The 20,399-nt window shown below is 33.4% G+C and overlaps 2 protein-coding genes across 4 annotated transcripts in view; both read left to right on the forward strand.

Annotated features, from left to right (window-relative positions):
• LOC117692238 (putative leucine-rich repeat-containing protein DDB_G0290503) overlaps positions 1-20,399 on the forward strand; it is a 1,014,555-nt gene that overhangs the window by 35,716 nt on the left and 958,440 nt on the right. The window lies entirely within an intron of this gene.
• On the forward strand, positions 901-7,537 carry LOC136271586 (toll-like receptor 2). Of its 2 annotated transcripts, none has more exons than XM_066071906.1 (3): positions 901-1,020; positions 1,177-1,243; positions 4,959-7,537. In XM_066071906.1, exons 2-3 carry the CDS (start codon positions 1,180-1,182, stop codon positions 7,421-7,423), a joined length of 2,529 nt encoding a protein of 842 aa, XP_065927978.1. In that variant the 5' UTR covers positions 901-1,020; positions 1,177-1,179; the 3' UTR covers positions 7,424-7,537. The 2 variants fall into 2 exon arrangements, with proteins under 2 accessions (XP_065927978.1, XP_065927977.1); XM_066071905.1 differs by having other exon boundaries at positions 914-1,024.

A 20,399-nucleotide genomic window follows, 5' to 3' on the forward strand; every position in this document is an offset into this window, starting at 1 on the left:
TTCATTACGTGTATGTCCTAGTTTGGAAATTAGTCCATTGAAAAAATGTTATCTTTGTCTCAAAGCGGTAACACCGCTTGGTACGGAACGATCTATGATTAATATCAATAAAAAATGTTACTTACTTCCGGGATTTCAGGATAAGATATCTATTGAAAAAGGGTCTAACAATTGACGTTAGTAAATACATCTAATACATATATAAACATCTAAAGAATAAATTGTATTGTTCTGAATTAATATAAATTTCTTTGTTGAAAATATATATGTGTTTTGGTATGCATTAGCAATATTTAGAAAAAAGCCCAAAACTATTCTGTAATATATATTTACGAATATCTTCTGAATTTTTTTTAAAAAGGTGGTATAATTATAAACAGTCTTTTGCAGAAAAGAAATGTCAATTTCATAATTGAAGGTCTTTAAAAAGACAGCATATGCTTATTAAATATAGGGGGAAAAAAGAAAAAAAGATGTGTCTTGCACGTTTCCCTAAATGTTATGTACAATAATGGCCTTTTTTAAAGACAGTATTTTGTCAGCTTTTAAGCTATCTGAAGGAAAACATTGATATATATATTCTCCACAGTATTCGATGTTTTTCTTTTACTCTATTCCTAAATAAAGAAATATATAAATATTATTTCTTCATTTATTACATACGAACTGAAATCATACTACAACGAATATTTTTTTCCAAAATATATATATATGTAATTTAATGAATTTGAAATATTTTCAGTTCAAGGCCTCAAGATTAGGAAGTAATTTTACACTTAAGTCAAAATTTCAATCATTCATAAAACTATAGTGTATCAAAAAAAAATAGCATAAATTTTTTACTATAACTACCATCAGTCACATGATCAGAACAGTTTTCTTAAAAAAGGAAATTTCCTCATTCAAAGGGCATAATATATGTATTAGAGAATGACATATTAGAAGGTTTTAACACCCTTTGTGACTCTACTTCATACACTGTTGTTTATGTAACAAGAAGAAGGTGCATTAAAGTAGCATGTAAGTATGTACATATTATCTATTATATTATGTTTTTTTTATTGAAGTTCAACTTAATTTACAGCTATATTTTAGTGGGATTTAAATACTGAAACACCTACATGCATGCAAACTTAACATCAATTATTAATTGCACATTCAACTTCTTCATTTTAGATAATGGGATGGAATAAAACTAAATGTATGATGGTCAGACAGCTATTTGTTTCAATAGTTTTGATGTGTAAGTATTAAGTAAATAAAATTTGTAGGTTAAATGTCTCTCATTTTTCAAAATGAATCATCTACAGACATTGTTTTCATCAAAATTTGTCAACTTTAAGAAAATGATTAAACTAGCTTTAGTTCACAGAAATTAAAAATACTTATAGATGTTTTTAAAACTTACATTGCATTTTATGAATAATATCTCTCTCTCTCTCTCTCTCTCTCTCTCTCTCTCTCTCTCTCTCTGTATTTTCTCTAGAACTTTCTTTCATCAGATGACGACAGTTGAACATTTTAACAGTTTATTTATCTCTTTGATTGATGTTTTATAACATAGATAATATAACAAATATCTACAACAAATTACATTGTATGCGAGAGTAGAGGAAAAGCAAACATTCATAATCTTACATATTATAATATATAGAGAATAATTCAAATCTTTTTCCACATAACACTCTTTATCGGCCCAGTACACTATTATCAGCCAGAGGGCCTAAGGCCCGAACTCTCCTATTCGTTGCATGCGTCTCCTCAAAATGGTGGACATGCACACTATTCAGACGGGACCGAATGCGATCCAAATCATCGCATTTCAACACACGAACATTAGTTTTAAAGTTTTACAACGTTTTGTGTACTCGCAAGAGCGATGCGCGATTTGCAAAGGTCGAAAATGAATTGCAGCTGTTTATGCATGTGTTTTGCGACCATGAGACTGTTGCTCAACGTGCCTTATATAATCTGGCAATGTTTTGCTTCTACTGCACGATTTGTCGGTTTCAATTTGCCATGCATTGTCACCAGAATATATATCTTTTGTTGAAAAGAGTACGTGTATGTTCGTTGCTTCCTCCTCTGATTTACATTAATAATCTGTGCAACGACATTTTTCTTTCAAGGAGGCTGGGTGTTCAACATATAAACTATTAGACGTTCCTCAAATATTGAGCTCTTCTTTTGAAAGAGATCAAAACAGTCTAAAAATGGCCACGACCATCGAGCTCACTTAAATGTTACTAAAACTATACAACAATGAATTCATGGAGGTCAATGTAGAAGTTCGCACGATTTAAATCCAAATTCTTGTGACACCGTCATATGACATGCAAACACTCTTAACTAGAAAAATATTTTTAAAAAATCATGCACTTGATCCTGTGATTTAAGTTTAAAAAACTAGCTTTAATTTCCTGTGATTTTGAGAGAAAAAATTATTCTGAAGTGCATTAAACGGACATCCCTATTGCTGTAAACTAAGTGACACTTGAACAACTAGTATAAGCAGAATATAAATATATTACATTTTCCAAAGATCACTTAATGATATAAAACAAAATATTAAAAAATAATAATAAAAGTCTTCCTTTATTTGAACTTTGATAGGAATTTAAACCTTTTTAACGAAATTCAATTTGTAAGCACGTGCTTTTAAAGGTGTATGGTCACGATTTTAGTCAAAAATTATTTTTAAGATTGTAATGTTTACAATGCTTTAGTAAGGTATTTTGATAGGCAACCAAAATTTGAGTGTCATTTGCTGAGTTATAAGCGAGTTACAGAGCTTACATTTCTTTGCTATGTAAACAAACCCTTCCGAACTGTTTATTTGTGCTTAAAATGAATAAGAAGATAGACAAATCAGCTTTAAAACGATTTTTTACTGGTATTTTAAATCTATGTAAACAAAAACATGGCACGAGTTTACATGACAAAGAATTGTGAGTCCTGTATCTTGCTTAACCCTCAACGACTGACACTCAGATTTCATTTGATCATTAGAAATGCGTTCATAAAGGATTATAAATTATAAAAAACAGAAAAGTAAAATTTGACCGAAATCGTCACAATGCCCCTTTAAACAAACTAATGTATACATCAAAAAAATTTGGCACAATTTATCAGATTAAGAATGTGATTATTGAATTATCCTGTGTATATTCACATGATTAATGTATCTGCTCTCAATGTTGAATGGTAATTAGTGCTTATTTTTCTCTCTGACCATCCAATTTGCATGGAATGTACATCTCACTTACGACAGCTGAACAATGCTTGAGTCTAACTGTCCACAAGACAATGTGATTGACATTTATAATGTACATAAGACTTGCTTCTCCATAACTCTAATTGATTGGGTGTCTATATCTACAAATCAATCGAAAAGTGCATTCAGTATGTAATACTATTTGATTACAATTACATATTTGTTTGAATCATTTGATAATAAATTATTAACTCTGTTATTGGAATCGTAATTTATCATGTTTTTTTTAATTATTATCTTTCTTGAAACAAGGAGTTATTATACTTAAATTACTAATATTTACGTATTAATAAACTGACCGATCTCTTATACACATGTAATATAAACAATACAGACGTTGTTTTTACACAATGCTGTTAAAGTTACAATATACATAATGTAAAGGAGACAAACTAGGACATGCTCCAGCTGTGCCTGGAAGGCGGGGGTGGGGGGGGGGGGGTGGGACAATGAAGCTAATCAGATTTAGAAAGGGATTTTTAATTGATCGTCAATTCATGAAATCAGATTCATGTATTTTGAATTAGTCCAACACGTAAGACTTTTCCATTTAATTCAACATGATGGTAATTTAGCTTTCACAGAACTGATAAATCATTCCCATGTAATTACCAATGGTGATCCAAACTATCACAATGCAACGCACAAACATTAGTTTGAACGTTTTTACAACGTTTTGTGAGTTTGCAAGAACACTGCATGATTTGCAGAGGTCGTAAATGAATTGAAGCTGTTTATGCGGGTGTTTCGCATAAAATACAAAATAACGAAAATATTTTACACCTTTTATGGATAAAAAAGTTGTAAAATATTTTTATTACTTTTTAATTCTATCAATGTCATTTATTCCCGGTATGTTTTCCGCCGGGGGAGACTGGCCGGGGAAAGGGGGGTCTGAGAGAAATATTCTCTGTACCATTAAGGTGTGAATTACTTGAAATTGAATTTTCCAGACCTATCACCTATATCTGTGCATACCGCACAATTAAAACAAATTTCAGTTTCAGTTGAGCACCAAAAGGTGTCTACATAGGAATGATTTTCATTTCTATGAAAGCTAAATTACAATTATGTTGAATTTTTTATTTCAATTAAATGGAAAAGTCTCATGCGCTGGACTACTTTTATTTTTACAACGATTTTCTTTATGAAAATAGGCTCGATACTTTCCAAAACTTGTCAGTATATCTCTAAGTTTCTCGGTACCGTCAGTAAAACGAGTCAGTACTTTTCCAAGATCATCAATAATGTCTAACTTTGACAGTCATTTTCTAAGTTTATCAGTTATGTAAGTATGCTGATTGGCGTCAGTATTGAAAGGATGCATTATTATTACAGCACGCTTCATGCTAAAAACCAGGCTAAATCAAAGGCATGCAGGTTGGATTTCTTGGATTATGTTTAATTCATTTTTACCTAAAATATGTTTGATAATCAACACATTATTATCTTTTTTTTTTTACCATGAATCGGCTTCATTTATCAACTTGCAGTCTTAGTATACAATGTTCTAGATATTGAAATAGAAGAGTTAGCCTGTTCTACTTGTTGTGACGAATACATCTTCTATGACTGTACTTTATATACATCAGAAACCTTTGATATGAATGACTGACTTATAAAAATAATTTAAAATTTATAGCTGTACGTGTAGCTTTTAATATTTTTCAATGAATTCTAACAGGTAGAGTAACAGCAATGTTGACACAAAATTGTTCAATATCATACAATGTTGACGATTGTGGAAATAAGGGATTGCTGTGGAACTGCAGTGGATCAAACATCTCCAAAATGCCAACGGTGTTACCTCCTGAATTGGAAAATAGCAATACTGCGTTGGATATATCGTACAATCAATTCACTTCTCTAACAAAAGATACATTTGAAGCAATAGCGGCTTACTCCAAGGTGACGTCTGTCATTCTTCACCACAATAACATAACCAAAATTTCAAAGATGGTCTTTCAAAAAATGTCAATCTTATGCAGTTTGGATATTTCTAATGTACATCTTAAAGTCAATGACATTAATGCCGAAGCCTTTTCTAATCTTAACGAACTCCAATTTCTTCAAATTCATCAAAATGATTTTCATAAGGCGAAAAATCCAAGATATCCTGGTATTCAGCTTTCCAAACTTCGTTCACTAAAATATTTGAAAATTGACATTTTTAATGGATTTCAGTTTCAAAAACCGTTTGAAAATCTTTCCAAATTATCCAAATTAGAATTCAATACCATAGGTGAATTTAAAATAGCCAATACTTCTTTCGAGGGTCTTAAGCTCTCCCCACTCCGCAGCCTCGATATGAAGTTTAGAAATCATGTGGACTGTGACGTTTCGGAAGATCTATTTTGCTCGTTTCCGTACTTAGACACAAATATCGAAATAAATTTTGGCGGCAAGTGCAGTATTTATGCAGCATTAAGATCACTCAAATGTTTACAATATCGTGTAATCCAAAAAATCGATATAAGTGCAAATGTTCAAGTTTTTGAATCAGACATAGTTAATATAAGCGATAAGAGCTTTAAATACCTTTTTAATATTTGTGTGAGTGAGGTCATATTAGATTACGACGCAATTATCTATCTTCATTTACATCTTTATAGAACTACATTTTGGACTTGTCTAAATAAATTAAGTCTTAGGTCTAATAGAATCCAGTATGTTTCTATGGAGACTATATTTGCTTTATTGACTTTGCCACGTCTGCTTGAAATAAACGCTTGTTGCAATTCCCGGCCACCTGACACAGAATTATTTAACATCCACAGTCAACAAAGATATCAGAATATTTCTATTAACATTAATCTGCCAAAAAGTCTTATAGTTCTTGACTATTCTTACAATTACATTCACAATCAGCATTATATAAGATGGTATTTACTTGTAACGCTTATAGGGGAAAATTTGCGCATACTGAATCTTCAAAAAACTAATTTTCCTCTACAGTTTGAACATATCTTTAATTTTCCGTCCTTAAGAATTCTTAATTTATCTGAAAATAACTTTACAAATATTAATCCCAATATATTTCAAAGAGTAAGAAATCTTCGCCAGTTATCCGCAGCAAATGTTCACTTAGACCTGACTAACATTTTGATTGCCGAAGGTTTGTTTAAAAATCTCAAATGTTTGACAAAACTTGATCTATCTCGAAATGGCTTAGCCTTTTTACCGCAGTCTCTACTAAGAGACCAAAAACAATCTTTAACAGAAATTAATCTAGATCATAATATGTTTTCTTCCATCTACGATTCCTTAATCCAGTTGGAGAATTTGAACAATCTCTATCTTCGATACAACTTGATATCAAAGATTTCGGAGAAGGACCAAAGGCATTTTGAATCATTGAACAATCTGTCAATCTATATTGAAGGAAATCCAATTTCTTGTGCATGCTTAAACATCCAGTCTTTGAAATGGATGAAAGATCACCAAAATTCGTTTCCAGATCTTGGCAACGTTCTATGTTTGGAAAACAACCACCATGTTGGTCATTTATTCAACGACGAAATATGGCGGAAATTCGAACTAGACTGCCAGTCAAAAGATTGGCTCATATTTTCTATCGTATTGCTGTTTTTGACAATATTAGCATTCACAAGTATTGTTGCTATCAAAAACTACCGTGTCCATCTAGAATATGTAATTCTTAGACTGAAAAAACAATGGAAAGGTATACCTTTACGAAAAAGTGAAGAGGAGTTTTTGTTTGATGTGTATGTATCATACAGTGAATCGGACTACGAATGGGTCAGAGATAAACTTTGTCCAAAACTAGAGGATTTAAACGTAAAGTCATGGATAACAGATATGAATTCCACTCCAGGCCGCTGGGTATTAGAAGGAATTGTGAATCGTATTAACGAGTGCAGGAAAGTAATGTTTGTTGTAAGTGAAAGTTTTTTGGACATGGAGTGGTCTTCATATGCCGTTAAAACAGCCATCACCCATGCTTTCCATAATCAACGACAGGGGTTTATTGTGGTTTTGATAAAAGATGGAGTTGCTCTTGAAAAGCTCCCAGATGAACTGAAAAACATATGGTGGTGCATTGAACACTTTAGATGGCCAGAAGAGGAAAGTAACGAAGTTATACTCAAGAAACTGACTAAAGCACTTCAATCCGATTTAACTTTTTGAGTGTATATGGTTCGAACAAACATATATCACTTTTGGCTATATATTTATGAAAGAATTTTAATTGTGCTTCATGTAAATTTGATGTTTAAATGGATGTATAAATATAGAATTTATTATGCTTCTGGAGAAAAAAAAACAATCTTCGAAATACTAAGTATATATTTACGACATAATTTGTTCTCGATTAAACATCATACTATTTATGTTAGACGACTAGGTGACCGTGGCCTTTTAAAGACTACATGTGTATTGGTCTCCGTGAGAAAAAGAGTTTTGTATAAAGATATAGGCAAATACACAAATTTTAAAGCTAAGACGTATGGAACTTTTCTTTACTTAGTAATAGTTTATTGTTTAAAAAATCATATCTACATGTACAATTTTGTAGGAGATTTGATGGGTAATTAGTTAAACATTCAGACTACAGCCTGGCCTCCAGAACAGGACAATTTTAAAGGAAAGCCCGTCTAATTTGTTTTTCGTCTCAAATAAAAATTACCTCAAAACCACGTCCAGTGATAATGGAACGATCCCTAAAATACATCATGTAGTTTAAACTTTTATATTTACATTTTTCAGTGTCCTTGCCTGTGATAACACTACGCATCGCTTTTGTACTATACAGTTCAATAAATTCAAATGACGTATAATCGGGGCGCAAGCAGTGTTTGCTTATCTATATCCAATTATTAAGTCGTGCAATTGCTGAATATCATATTAATAAAATATAAGAATTAATTGATTTTAGTACAAAAACTTATTATGACTGACGTCTTGATGCAATAATACACTGTATTCTTGTTGGTAATGTGAAACATAAGTTGTAAAACATATTTACAAGTAGAAAAATAAGAAGTTCTACTTAATTCATACACTAATCTGTTTTGAGGGATGAGGAATTTATTTTAGCCTACAGCAAGCCTGCTTTTCTTTGTTTTTTCGAACTTTCTGATTACTTTAGCATTGTTTTTTTATATAAGCAATATTCACAAAATATGTCCCGTTTTGTATGTCACAGGACAGGATAGATTCAATGTTGCACAAATGTAATGAAAAACTGAACAACGAGTCATACAAAATTCATCAACTAAAAAGGCTTGTCTTACATTAAAGTAAAACGTTGTTCAACATATACACACTTCTAAAGAGAATATAAGTCAAAAACCTGTATAAGCCCTCTTTCTTATCGTATTGTACCTGCTCAGTCTCTCTCTCTCTCTCTCTCTCTCTCTCTCTCTCTTTCTCTCCCTCTTACCCTACTCGTTCTCACCCCTCACACCATTACATCTCACCCCATTCATCCAACACATCTCACATTCAAACCAATCACCCCAATCACTCTCCATTTTACTCGACCCCTCTCACTTCCCTATCCCTTCTGCCACACTCTCTCACAACACACTCTTAAATCACACACTCTCTTCCTCACACCACATACCATCTCAACTTTCTCTCTCTCCCCACACTCTCTCTATACCGACTCTTTCCGTCTCTTTCGCCTCTCTCTCTCTCTCTTCCCCTATTCCTTCTTCCTCTCTCTCGCCCTATTTTCTCATTTTCCACTATTTCTCAGTCACTGCACTCACCCTTTTCAATCTCCCTCTTACCCCACTCTCTCAACTATTCCCCCACTATCTCTCAATATCTCTCTTCCATACACTTTCACGTCATACCTCACTTACCCCCTCTCTCTCTCTCTCTTTCCACTTTCTCTCATACGACTTTTTGTCTTTCTCACAGAAATTTCATTTTCTCAACCCAATCTTTCACTCTCAGTCTCTCTCACTCAAGCTATCTCTCTCACTCCCGTTCTCTCTTTCTCCCCAACTTTGTCTCTCATTCCCACTCTCCCATCCAACAACCTCTTACTCTCTCTCTTCTATTTCACTTCGTTCCCATTCTTTTACCCCACGCTCTCTCTACAACTCCAACCCCATTCTCTCTTACTACAACTTCATCTCTCTCCCTCCCAATCTCTTATATCCACTCTCTTCTTTATCATAGTCTCTCTATCCCACTTTCTCTTTACTCTCACTTTCATTTAACCCACTCACTCGCGCGTTTCATCTTTCCCCACTCACTATCTCCCCCTCCCACATTTTCACTTCCACTTTGTCTCTCATTCCCCACCACGTTTTTTATTCCCATTCTCTCACCCCTAGCACTTTCTCATCCCACGCTTTCAAACCCACTTACCCCACACTTTCTAACTCCGACTCGCAATATCTCTTGTTCCATTTATCCCCAATCCTCTCACTCCCACTCTTACACTCTCCCCCCTCTTTCCCCACACTCTAACCTACACACTATCTCTTCCTCATCCCTCTTTCTCCCACTCCAGCTCTGTCAATCCCACTCTCTCTCCCCAACGTTACTTCATCCCCACTCTCTATAGTTCATTCTCCCACCCTCTCTTACTCTCACTCTTCTTTACTCCCACTCTCTTTATCAATACTTTGTTACTTCTACCTACGCACTTTCTCACTCCACGCTTTTCTTCCACTACCAGACCACTCTATCTTCCACTCACTTTCACTCTATCCCCAATATCTCTCACTCCCACACTCATTCACATCCTCTGTCTCACCCCACGCGCCGTCTCACCCCACGGTCTCTCTCTCTCACCCTCTAACTCCAACTCTGTTAATCCCATTCTATTAGCTTCATATGTTCTCACCCCACTCTAACTTCACTTTCTCATTCCCACCCCACGCACTTCCTCACCACACGCTCTTTTTCTCCCACTCTTTCACCACTCTTTCTCACTTCCAATTTCTAACTCCTACTCTATGCACTCTCTCAAATCACGTTCTCTTTCTCTCTCCCACTTCTTCTCACTCCCAGTCTCTTTCTATCTCTCTTTCAATCTAACTCTCTTCACGTTCTCTTCTAACTTCCACTTTCTCATTCCCTCTAAACGCACTTTCTCACCAAACGCTCTTTTTCCCCCACTCCCACTCTTTGACTCCTCTCTCTCTCTCTCTCTCTCTCTCTCTCTCTCTCTCTCTCTCTCTCTTTTCAACTTTCTCACTTCCACCCCACGCACGCTCTCACCTTACACTCTCAGTTCCCGACTATTCTCATTCTAGGTCCCTTTCACTCCCCCTCTATCTCTCTTCCTACTCTCTTTATCACTTCCCCTTTCCCTCTTCCTCTTTCTCTTTTTTACACTCTCCTTCACCCTACGGACTCTCTCACCCCGCACTTTCTTTTTCCTGCTCTGTCACTCCAAGTCCCTCTCAATTCCACTCGCTCTCACTTTCATTTTCTCTCCAACTCTTTTACCCCATTGTCTCCTTTTCACTCTCTCTTACTCCCACTCCCACCCTACTTTCTCATTCACACTCTCACACTCTCTCTCATTCCTATTTTTCTTTCCCACATTTTTTCACTCTAGATCTCTCTTCCATTCCTACCCCGCTCTCTCTAGCTACCACTTTCATCCCCTTTCGCTCTCACTTACCACTTTCTCTCTTCCACTCTCTCATCCCATTCTCACTTTCTCTCACTCCAACTCTTTCTTTCTCCCACTCGCTTTTACTCCCACTTTTTTTCTCCCATCCACTGATTTCCACTCTAACTCAATTCTCTCTCTATCCCACTCTCGCTCTACTTTCTCTCTTTCACTCTCTTACCTCACTCTTTCTCTTTCACTCTCTTTCTCTTACTATATCTTTTACACCCACTCTCTCACTCCAACTCTCTCACTCCCACTCTCTCACACACAGAAACTGTGAGAGTGGGATGAGCAAATGAGTGGAATGCTTCACCAGCTTACTCTCTCACTGCATTCTACCTTATACTCGCTCTCTTTCTCACTCACTTTCTCTATTGAAAATAATAACAAACCAAAGAACTTTATCAATATAACTTCAAGAGTAATAATTATAAGGTATGTCTTAAGAAAACTTTCATTAGATAGAGTACAGTCTTTTGGGCAAACTTTGGATTATTCTTTAAGCTCCATTGTTACTCGGTCAATATATGCGGGATTGCCTTTGCGCACAAAATGACCATGGTAATGGTCAGTTTTTAATTTGCCCGAATTTCTCTTCTACAGCGACCGTATGCTTTTTTCCAGGATTGAAACGCACAGACAAATGTCTTATTTGCACTTGCGTTTCGAATTTTATGAACTAACTTCTCAATGATAAATTCTTTGAGCGTGTTATTCTTGATGTTGCACCACAGGTTCTGACGTCTTGTTCTACTAAAAAAAATTGCAATTGTAATAAACATAAATTATAGCTAGACTCTTGTTGCTTTGGGTCGAAAACGTGAAGACGGTTGGGCAAGTCTCATTCTCTGTCACTTCTTTTTTTATCTTCGCACAAATAAATATATTATAATGTTTTATATGAAATATTATATTTCAAGACAGTAACCATGTATTTTTTTTAAATATATTTTCGAACGGAAATATTTATAATGTTAATTTTGCAAGATTTTTCAACCATGAAAAATCGTGACAAATAAACCTGTTAAAGATTAAAATGTCGATCAATACGAATCTTGTTATTGTTATAGTTAAAGAAAATTATCTAACTATGAAAAGAATATTTTTAACTCATCGCGTGTCTGCATCTGAGAGTGATTATGTGAATAATAGAAAAATGTTCGTTTCAAAAAGGAAGTGCAGGCAGATAGCATCAGATGGAACGGGGTGTCTCCCTGATACTCCTCCCTCAATTTTCTCCTATAGTTTAAATATCGAGGAAGAGAATGCATTAAATAAAATTGATCAGAACTCTACAAACGGCATGGTATGCGCTGATTCATAATTTTTTCGGGGATTGAGTGGTAAGTAGGTGGGTGTGGCTATCCGAGAGATGTTTTTGTTTGCATGGGTTTAAGACCTATTTTTGGTAATTTTAGTTATTGTTGGTTGATCTTAAATATTACTGGATTAGCATGAGGAGTTTTGAAGATAATTAGTTTGTCCAAAGAATAATCAAATTAAATAAAACGGACCTAAATACTGATAATTGAACATATTGCCACTGATTTGTGATCGAATTTGGAATAACATGCAAATGACGATGTGATATACGCACCCTCCAAGTTAATTGGTAAAATAAAATCAGAATTATGTCTTTATTTTTCATGTACCTAATCTTTGAAATACATTGTATGTACTCATATAGATTACCTTTTCTTACCCAAGAAAAAAACAAAATCCTGATCCCTTCCATCTACAGTTAATGAATGACTCTCGTTTAAATAATTTAAGCTTCATGCACATTAAATATATGTTATTGTATGTTTTTTTTACAAAGACAGAAAACTATTTTTTAAAATAATTGTTGAAGTCAGCACCAGCAATGTAATATGAACCCAACACATCTTTTTTTTGGGGCAGAAATATAATCTAACACTGTCCACAGTTTTAAAACAATTTATGTTTTCTTGATTGCTATTTTGCTATTGACATTTAAAACATACCCAACTTAGGTACCAGTTGCGTTTGGAAGTACATTTTCTACATGTTTTCTGTGCATTCAATTTCAATCAGTACTGGTATATCATGGGTTATTGATTATCAAGCATAAACCATCAATTTTAAAAGCGGAAGGGAAAAGGGTTCAGGAAAGGGAAAAAACTTCCCTGAATTTTTTCATGTATACACATATCCTAACAAAAACGAAATCTAATCTCGGCAATGTTCAAACTCCTAATGCGAGGAGGGGTGGGGGCAGTTCTTTAAAATTCATTTTATATCCAAATTCATTCAAGAGAAAAAGTTTAAATCTGTTTCGTACAAAAAGTGGGTGGGTGGGTTGGGACTGACCTCTGTCCCTCTCCCCATCCCTACCGAATGCTACAAAATGCACATTTATTAAATCACGAATCGTTCGGTTTTGTTTTGTTTTAATTCGATATCGTATTGCACTTTACATGTGCCCCGAATTTCATTGACCTCTAAAATATATTGTTTAATCAATAGTTATATTGTGTCTTATATTTATATGGGGCAATCAAAGTTAAAAAAAACTTGTACCCAACCCCAGTTGTAAACTATTACAATAAGAATATGTTCAAATGAAATCAACTAATGCTACGTGTCTGAAAATAACTAATTAAAGAAAGGTAACTTACACTTTCGTTGACAGGAGATGCAACGGTGCTTTCATTCAATCACTCAGATTTACCAGCTGCGTTTAGTGCTTGTCAGTTTCAGCACAGGCAATGAAAGAATAAATCATTACGTGTTATCTAAATAAAAGAAGTTTTTGTTATTATAACGCTAAAGAACGAATTCAGGTGATGGCGGATGATCCGAATAGTCACCCCCGGCCACCCCACTCTGGGGAAAATCCAAACCTATGACTTTCACAGAGTAAAGTTACAAGTTGCTCACTAGAAATAAGGCATTGCAGGTTTTATATAGTTGTATTACTACCAAATCTGTTTGATAGATGTAAGCCTTTGATTGTTGAAAGTTGTTAAACACAAAAATAAATTGCCAAACGGCATTAACCACACATGTAAAAGCAAGCATATAGTGCATACGTTTGTTAATTTCTACGTATCTTTTGCTTTGGATTTAAAAGTAAGACAAATTTTCTGGCGGGAATCTATTCATGTAGACCATGCATGGTTTATGTGTGTCCGCTGCTCTCGAAGACTGCTTGGTCCTTGCTACTGGTCACGTGGGCAGTGAGGTAGAAAGTGCAGCGAGCGATTGCAATGTACACACTTGTTGGGCAATCAACCATTGGGGGTATGGATTGGTGATTTTATAAATTTTTAATAATAAAACGTAACTGTAGTTCAGATGTCAATGACATCAAACGCCAAAGAAATATTGAACCCAGGGTTCAAAATATAATGGCAGGGAAACATTGCACCCCTCCTATTTCAAATACCATCCTTTGATGTGTAATTCCCGTCACGGCTGCTATATTTTGACTGTTCTCTGATTTCCAACTCCCATCGGATAAGTGGTTCATATCATAGGTGCAAACTATATTCCCTCTAGTTTTTCTTTCTATTTGGAAAGAGATATTGTAGCCGCGAAATATCAAATCCCACCCATATATTCATTATGCCTCCTGTCAGTTTGTCTCTCTACATATTCAATATTCATTTATTTTCGCCGTTGCATGGCGTTCTAGCTACAGTATAAGCGATCCGACTGCGACAAATGAAGAAGTCGCTGCATTGTAACGACGTTAAAGGACACTCTACTGTATGTACCTTGGCGCATAAAGACGCGGCAGGATCGCCAAGAGGACGCAGCCCCGGTGTGACAGGGAGTTGAACACTTTATAGTATGAAATTACCGGCCGCTTCCTGGTTACTTGACGGTCGGTAATTTTGATCCTAAAACGTGACTTTAAATTAAAGAAGAATTTCTAGGGCAAAAACTATGAGACCGGAAATTTATTCTATTAACAACACCTTATCAATTCACTACGAGACCCTTTGTGATTGCACACGTAGCCGTTCGCATTTAGGTTTTCTCTTCAAGATATCTCATAACATATTGTAAGTGCATACCTTTTTTAAATTTCTAATTAATACTAACTTGCTTTATATTTTAATGAAATATTACTTATAAACGGAGTTCAATTTTCATAAATGGTTTTTAAAAATTAAATTAAACATTAAATTAGAATTTTTAAAGTGTTAACAAAAAAGTAATCTTCTTGATATGTTTTACATTTGATCAGCAGGCCAGGGCATTGTTATACATAACATTTCTATTTACATGATAAAAAGATTAACAATACAGATAGTACAAGTGATGCAAACTTTACTTATCGACTATGCATTCATTCAATCTATTTTTATTTTCTCCCATGGGGGATTGCATATGAAAATGATATTTTTAAGATACAAATTTTAAATAGAGCACAAGAGTAAAAATGTTAAAAGAAATTATAGTTTTTATAATAATAATAATATTTAAAGCGATATAGTTTAATTCCCCGTTTAAGTGGGTTCGATGGCCGTGGGCATTTTTTGACTGTCTTGATCTCCTTTAACAGGAGAGTTCTATATTAAAACATACAAATTAAAAAGTAAGAAATATCAAATTTTTCTTTACAAATTAATAGTCAATAGCTCAGCAAATCACATCTTAAGATTTTAGGTAGAATTGTTGGATAATTTGTTGATCATCCAGCCTCCCAAAGTTTTAGTTTGAATGAAGTCTATAATGTCTTTGCCTAAAAAATCGGGTGTAAGAAATCCAACAGTCTGGTATGTTTGTGTTTTATTTCAATGCAGTCTTTTAGTAATGTTTCAGTCTGAATTAATTACTGATTATTGTAATCAATTTTAATTTACTAGGCATCAAACATTCAAAGTATCCGGTACTCTGTTATTGTTTGCTACCTAATTTTAGACGACGTGTTCTTCGGTTTATTGTTAATATTTATTATTAGAACTTCCCGATTCATTTTCTTTCATGTAGCACCGCTATTTTTTTTTTATCTGCATGGCTAAACATAATTAATTTTTACGCAGACCAAAACTAAAAATAATTCACTCTGGGAATTTTCCGTTTTTCAAATTCATGAATATTTTATTTCCTGTTAATTGTTTGCATTCAAGTTTTGTAAGGGCATACTTTTTACAGAAACCTTGCAAGATTATCAGATTTCTACATCCTTCTCTTTGAAATAAGCCCATTACATTAAAAGATAATTTGTCTATGTACTTTTCTTTTTTGGTAAAATCCCCTTATTTTTACAAAGGGCATAATTTTATAATACATGTATTAGAAAAAAAATCGTGAATAAAAAGTATCAATTTTAATAGTCAATGAATTGAAATGAACATATTTTGATGTATTAAACATGTATAAATGTGTCAGAATCAAGTTCGGACAACAAGTTCTTCTAATAGTCCGGTCGCTTATCTTGATTTCATCTGTTAAAGTTACTTGAAGATGTTGAATTAATGCATGATATACTATTTCGAACATCCACCAAAGGCAACTTGACCAATGCATGTTTTACATGAAATGAGGTTTACTCTAAAATTATGTAGAAGGAACCGTAGTGTGAATTAAATTTGGTCATTTTGGTTGATTCATACTAAATTCAGTGTGGCTGAAGCTGAAAAAAAAAATCAACCCCCTCAAAAAAAATCCAGGATACAAAAATTTTAGATTTTAGATATAAACAAAACAAAATCCCCCCCCCCCCAAAAAAAAAAACAAAAACAAAAACAAACAAAAAACAAAACAAAAACAAAAAAGTGATCAAGACTTTTTTAGATGTTTTCTCCAAACCTTGGCGAATTGATAGAAAAACTAGCAAAGAGTTTGATTCAAACAATGATATTTCACGACAAACTCTTTTTTCATAACATGATTTAAATGATATTGTATCTATAAGAAAGATTTTGCAGAAAAGCTGGATTATTCCTTAACGTGAAAAGGACTTTTAAATCTGCGTAACGCTAGCGTTTGAACACTGAATCTAAATATAGACACATTACGTGGACGATTATATTTGTTCCGCATCAAGGCAAAACACATATTACGCACATTTCTATCGAACACGGCAACCACTATTTCATTTTTACAGATATAGTTTGGAAGATGGCCATATATTCTGTATTTTGATGTTAACACAAAACAATTTGATTTCTACTGTCCAGTATGTTTAAAATATTTTTTGGAACTACGTGAATAAATTTGATTCTGGGATATTAGAAAACGTCAGGGTTGTAATTATAATCATTACATATTTCTATAATATATTATACACGCCTAGTCTAGGTAAAAATGTGGAACAAATTTATCCGTACATATTTTCAACTATTTATTGCTTTATCACCGATTCTGACTATATATTTTGCATATTTTTTTTTTTAAAAGTTTAATGGCCTGTTCATGTATATTTGAAACCGACATACCTGGTAATTTCCTACGAAATCAACTTATTTTTTTCATTGAAGAGTAAATTGTTTTGAAATCCCTTGATAAAAAGAAAATGTTTGTAATTCAAGTGTATTAAACGTTAAGGAAGCGTAATATTGGCACATTTGCACATCACATTTGTTTTACTTTCTTATATACTACGTTGCATTTTCTAGTGTAAAATTAACAGATTAAAGTGTAAATTTTACACTATATAAAGTGCTGCAGATTAAAGTGTAGAAAATAAAAAAAAAGTGAAGTGCAAATGTGGCACTATTACGCTGCCGTAAAACAGCGACTTAAACCAGAAAGTAATGTTGAAAACATGCAAAATAGTATATTGACAAGCGTTTAAGTAACTTTATTCAAACATTTCCTAAATTATCGATATATATTTATTTACCTTTTAATGCAATTTAAAAAATATATTTGTTAAAAAATTCTTTATTGCCCCCCCCCCCCCCAGTTAGTTTTTTTTAAATATATGCCTATTGATATGCCTCTTTGGAACCAAAATAGGAAATGACAGTTTTCAAGAAATTTTCTGACTCTTAATATCGTCTTCAAGTTAGTTTTATTTCAAGAAGGCAGTTTATCACAATAATGAGAACTCCATTTTTAAAAAGCGTGAAATCTGCCACATTTGTCTGTGTAACTATTTAAAAAAATATTTCAAAGTATGAAAGTAAGTACAAATTTTTCATGATAAAATTGTATACTGCTCTATATATTACGTTGCATGTAAAAATATATTTACATCGAATTCTGTAACTTCGATTTTTCCATGCATTTCATCTGCTACGCCTTAAGTGGAAAATAACACAGATTTGCAACACCTTCTTTATTCTTTAAATGTAAGAAACTTATGACGTCGTCGTAGTGTAATATTAATAATTTATAAATAAAACTAATATACATTGTATTCAGTTTAGATGTTTGAGATTTTTTTTTTACATTATGTTGTAGATAATTCGAAGTTATCAAATTAAAACAATGAGGAACATACAACGATGGGTTTCTATACTTTTGATCAGTAAGTATGCAACTAAAGCTTATTTAGAGACTAAAAATTACATTTACATTTTTATTATAATTTAATTGTGTGTTAAGATGTTACGTTGATAGAGTGCACATTGATAGTTGGTATTGATGTAATGTAATGTATTAATGTAATGATATAATAATGTATTGATATAATGTATTGATATAATGTATTGATATAATGTAATGATGAATTAGTGTAATCAACCAACATAGACACTTCATTATATCGCAATGTTTCCCCCTTAAAGTTTTTTCTTAAGATTGACTTGATTTGTGATTTTTCTTTTTAAAAGTTGATTTTTTCACACATTATGTAATCAATTGCAAGATAGCTCCATCTTCATCTGCTATGCCAGAAAACTGTTTTTGAGTTTTCATTAGAACTGATCTACATAGAACAATACCATAACATTGGATTTACATGTATGATAATAAAATAGGATGAGTGTAACACTCTATATAAGGCCTCATTTTAATATATGTGCATAAAAATGTATTCCACTAGTGAATTTTAAAAGATTTAAATTCACAGCAGTAAATAACACCTTTAGTATTTAGAGATATTTCCATAGCTGCATATTAAGTTAAAGTTTTTTTTGCTTTCTCAGATAGCATAGTTGTGGTCATGACACAGATGTGTACAATTTCCCACTATGCTGATGATTGTGGAAATAAAGGATTGCTGTGGAACTGTAGTGGCTTAAACATCTCCAAATTACCAACAGAGCTACCTCCCGAGTTGGAAAATAACAACGTCACGTTGGATTTGTCCTTTAACCAGATTAGTTCGTTGACAGAAGATATATTTCAACATATTGCACGTTACTCAAAGGTCACTGCAATCATCTTAAAATACAACAGTATAACAGAAATTGCATATCTGGCCTTCCAAAAACTGACGAGCTTATGCAGTTTGGATCTTTCTTATGCACATCTTGAAAGAAAAGAAATAGATTCCGAAGCATTTTCTAATCTTGACAAACTTCAGGTTCTTCAAATCCACGGGAATGACTTCCAATATTCTGGCTATCCTGGCATATCACTTTCCAAAATCCATTCACTAAAACATTTAAAAATTGACATTTTCCATAATTTTTCATTTACAAAGCCCTTTGAAAATTTAACAAAATTATCCCAATTAGAATTTCATGTTCTCAACGCTTTCAAATTAACCAATGCTTCATTTCAGGGCCTTAGGTACTCTCCAATTCACAACATAACAATGAATTTTAGCAGTTTTGTCGATTGTGACGTACCAGAGGATCTTTTCTGCTCTTTTCCATACCTAGATAACGAAATCGAAATTTATTTCGGTGGCGATTGCGATGTGTATGCAGCACTTAAGTCCTTAAAATGTTTACAGAATCAAACAATTATACAAAAACTGGATTTGCGGCAAAACAAGAAAGATATTGTAACTGATCCCATCATTTTAAACGAAAAATCCGCCAAGTATCTTGTCAATATCTGCGTGAGGGTGCTACTTTTGGGAAGCTGTCATATTGGATATTTTAAAGTAAATTTACACGGAACAACGTTATGGAAATGCTTAGATTCTTTAGATATTGACAGTAATAACATGATATATGTTAGTTTTGCAACAGTTTCCGCAATTTTCTCAATGCCAAAACTTAAAAAATTTAATGCGTGCTGCAATAATAATAAAAACCTTATGTTAGGAAATAGCTCACACCGTGTGCTAGGAAATGATTACTTCTCTGTTAATATAACTTTACCAAAGAATTTAGAAGTATTAGACTGTTCTGGAAATTACGTTCACAATGCTCTCAGATGGACAACAAATTTATCATTAATAGGTGAAAAATTGCAAAAGTTGGATCTGCAACACACAAATTTTCCTCTTAACTTTAAAGGAACATTTAACCTTCCGTCATTGAGTTTTCTTAATTTATCTGAAAATACATTTAAATATATTCACCCTGATATATTCCAAAATGTAAGAAATCTTCGGATATTGAAGGCGGTAGATATCGGTGTAGGGCACATCTCTGAAAATCTGTTTAAAAATCTCAGACACCTGGTGTCACTCGATTTTTC

The sequence above is a fragment of the Magallana gigas genome, chromosome 9, assembly GCF_963853765.1.
Source record: "Magallana gigas chromosome 9, xbMagGiga1.1, whole genome shotgun sequence".
NCBI lineage: Eukaryota > Metazoa > Mollusca > Bivalvia > Ostreida > Ostreidae > Magallana > Magallana gigas.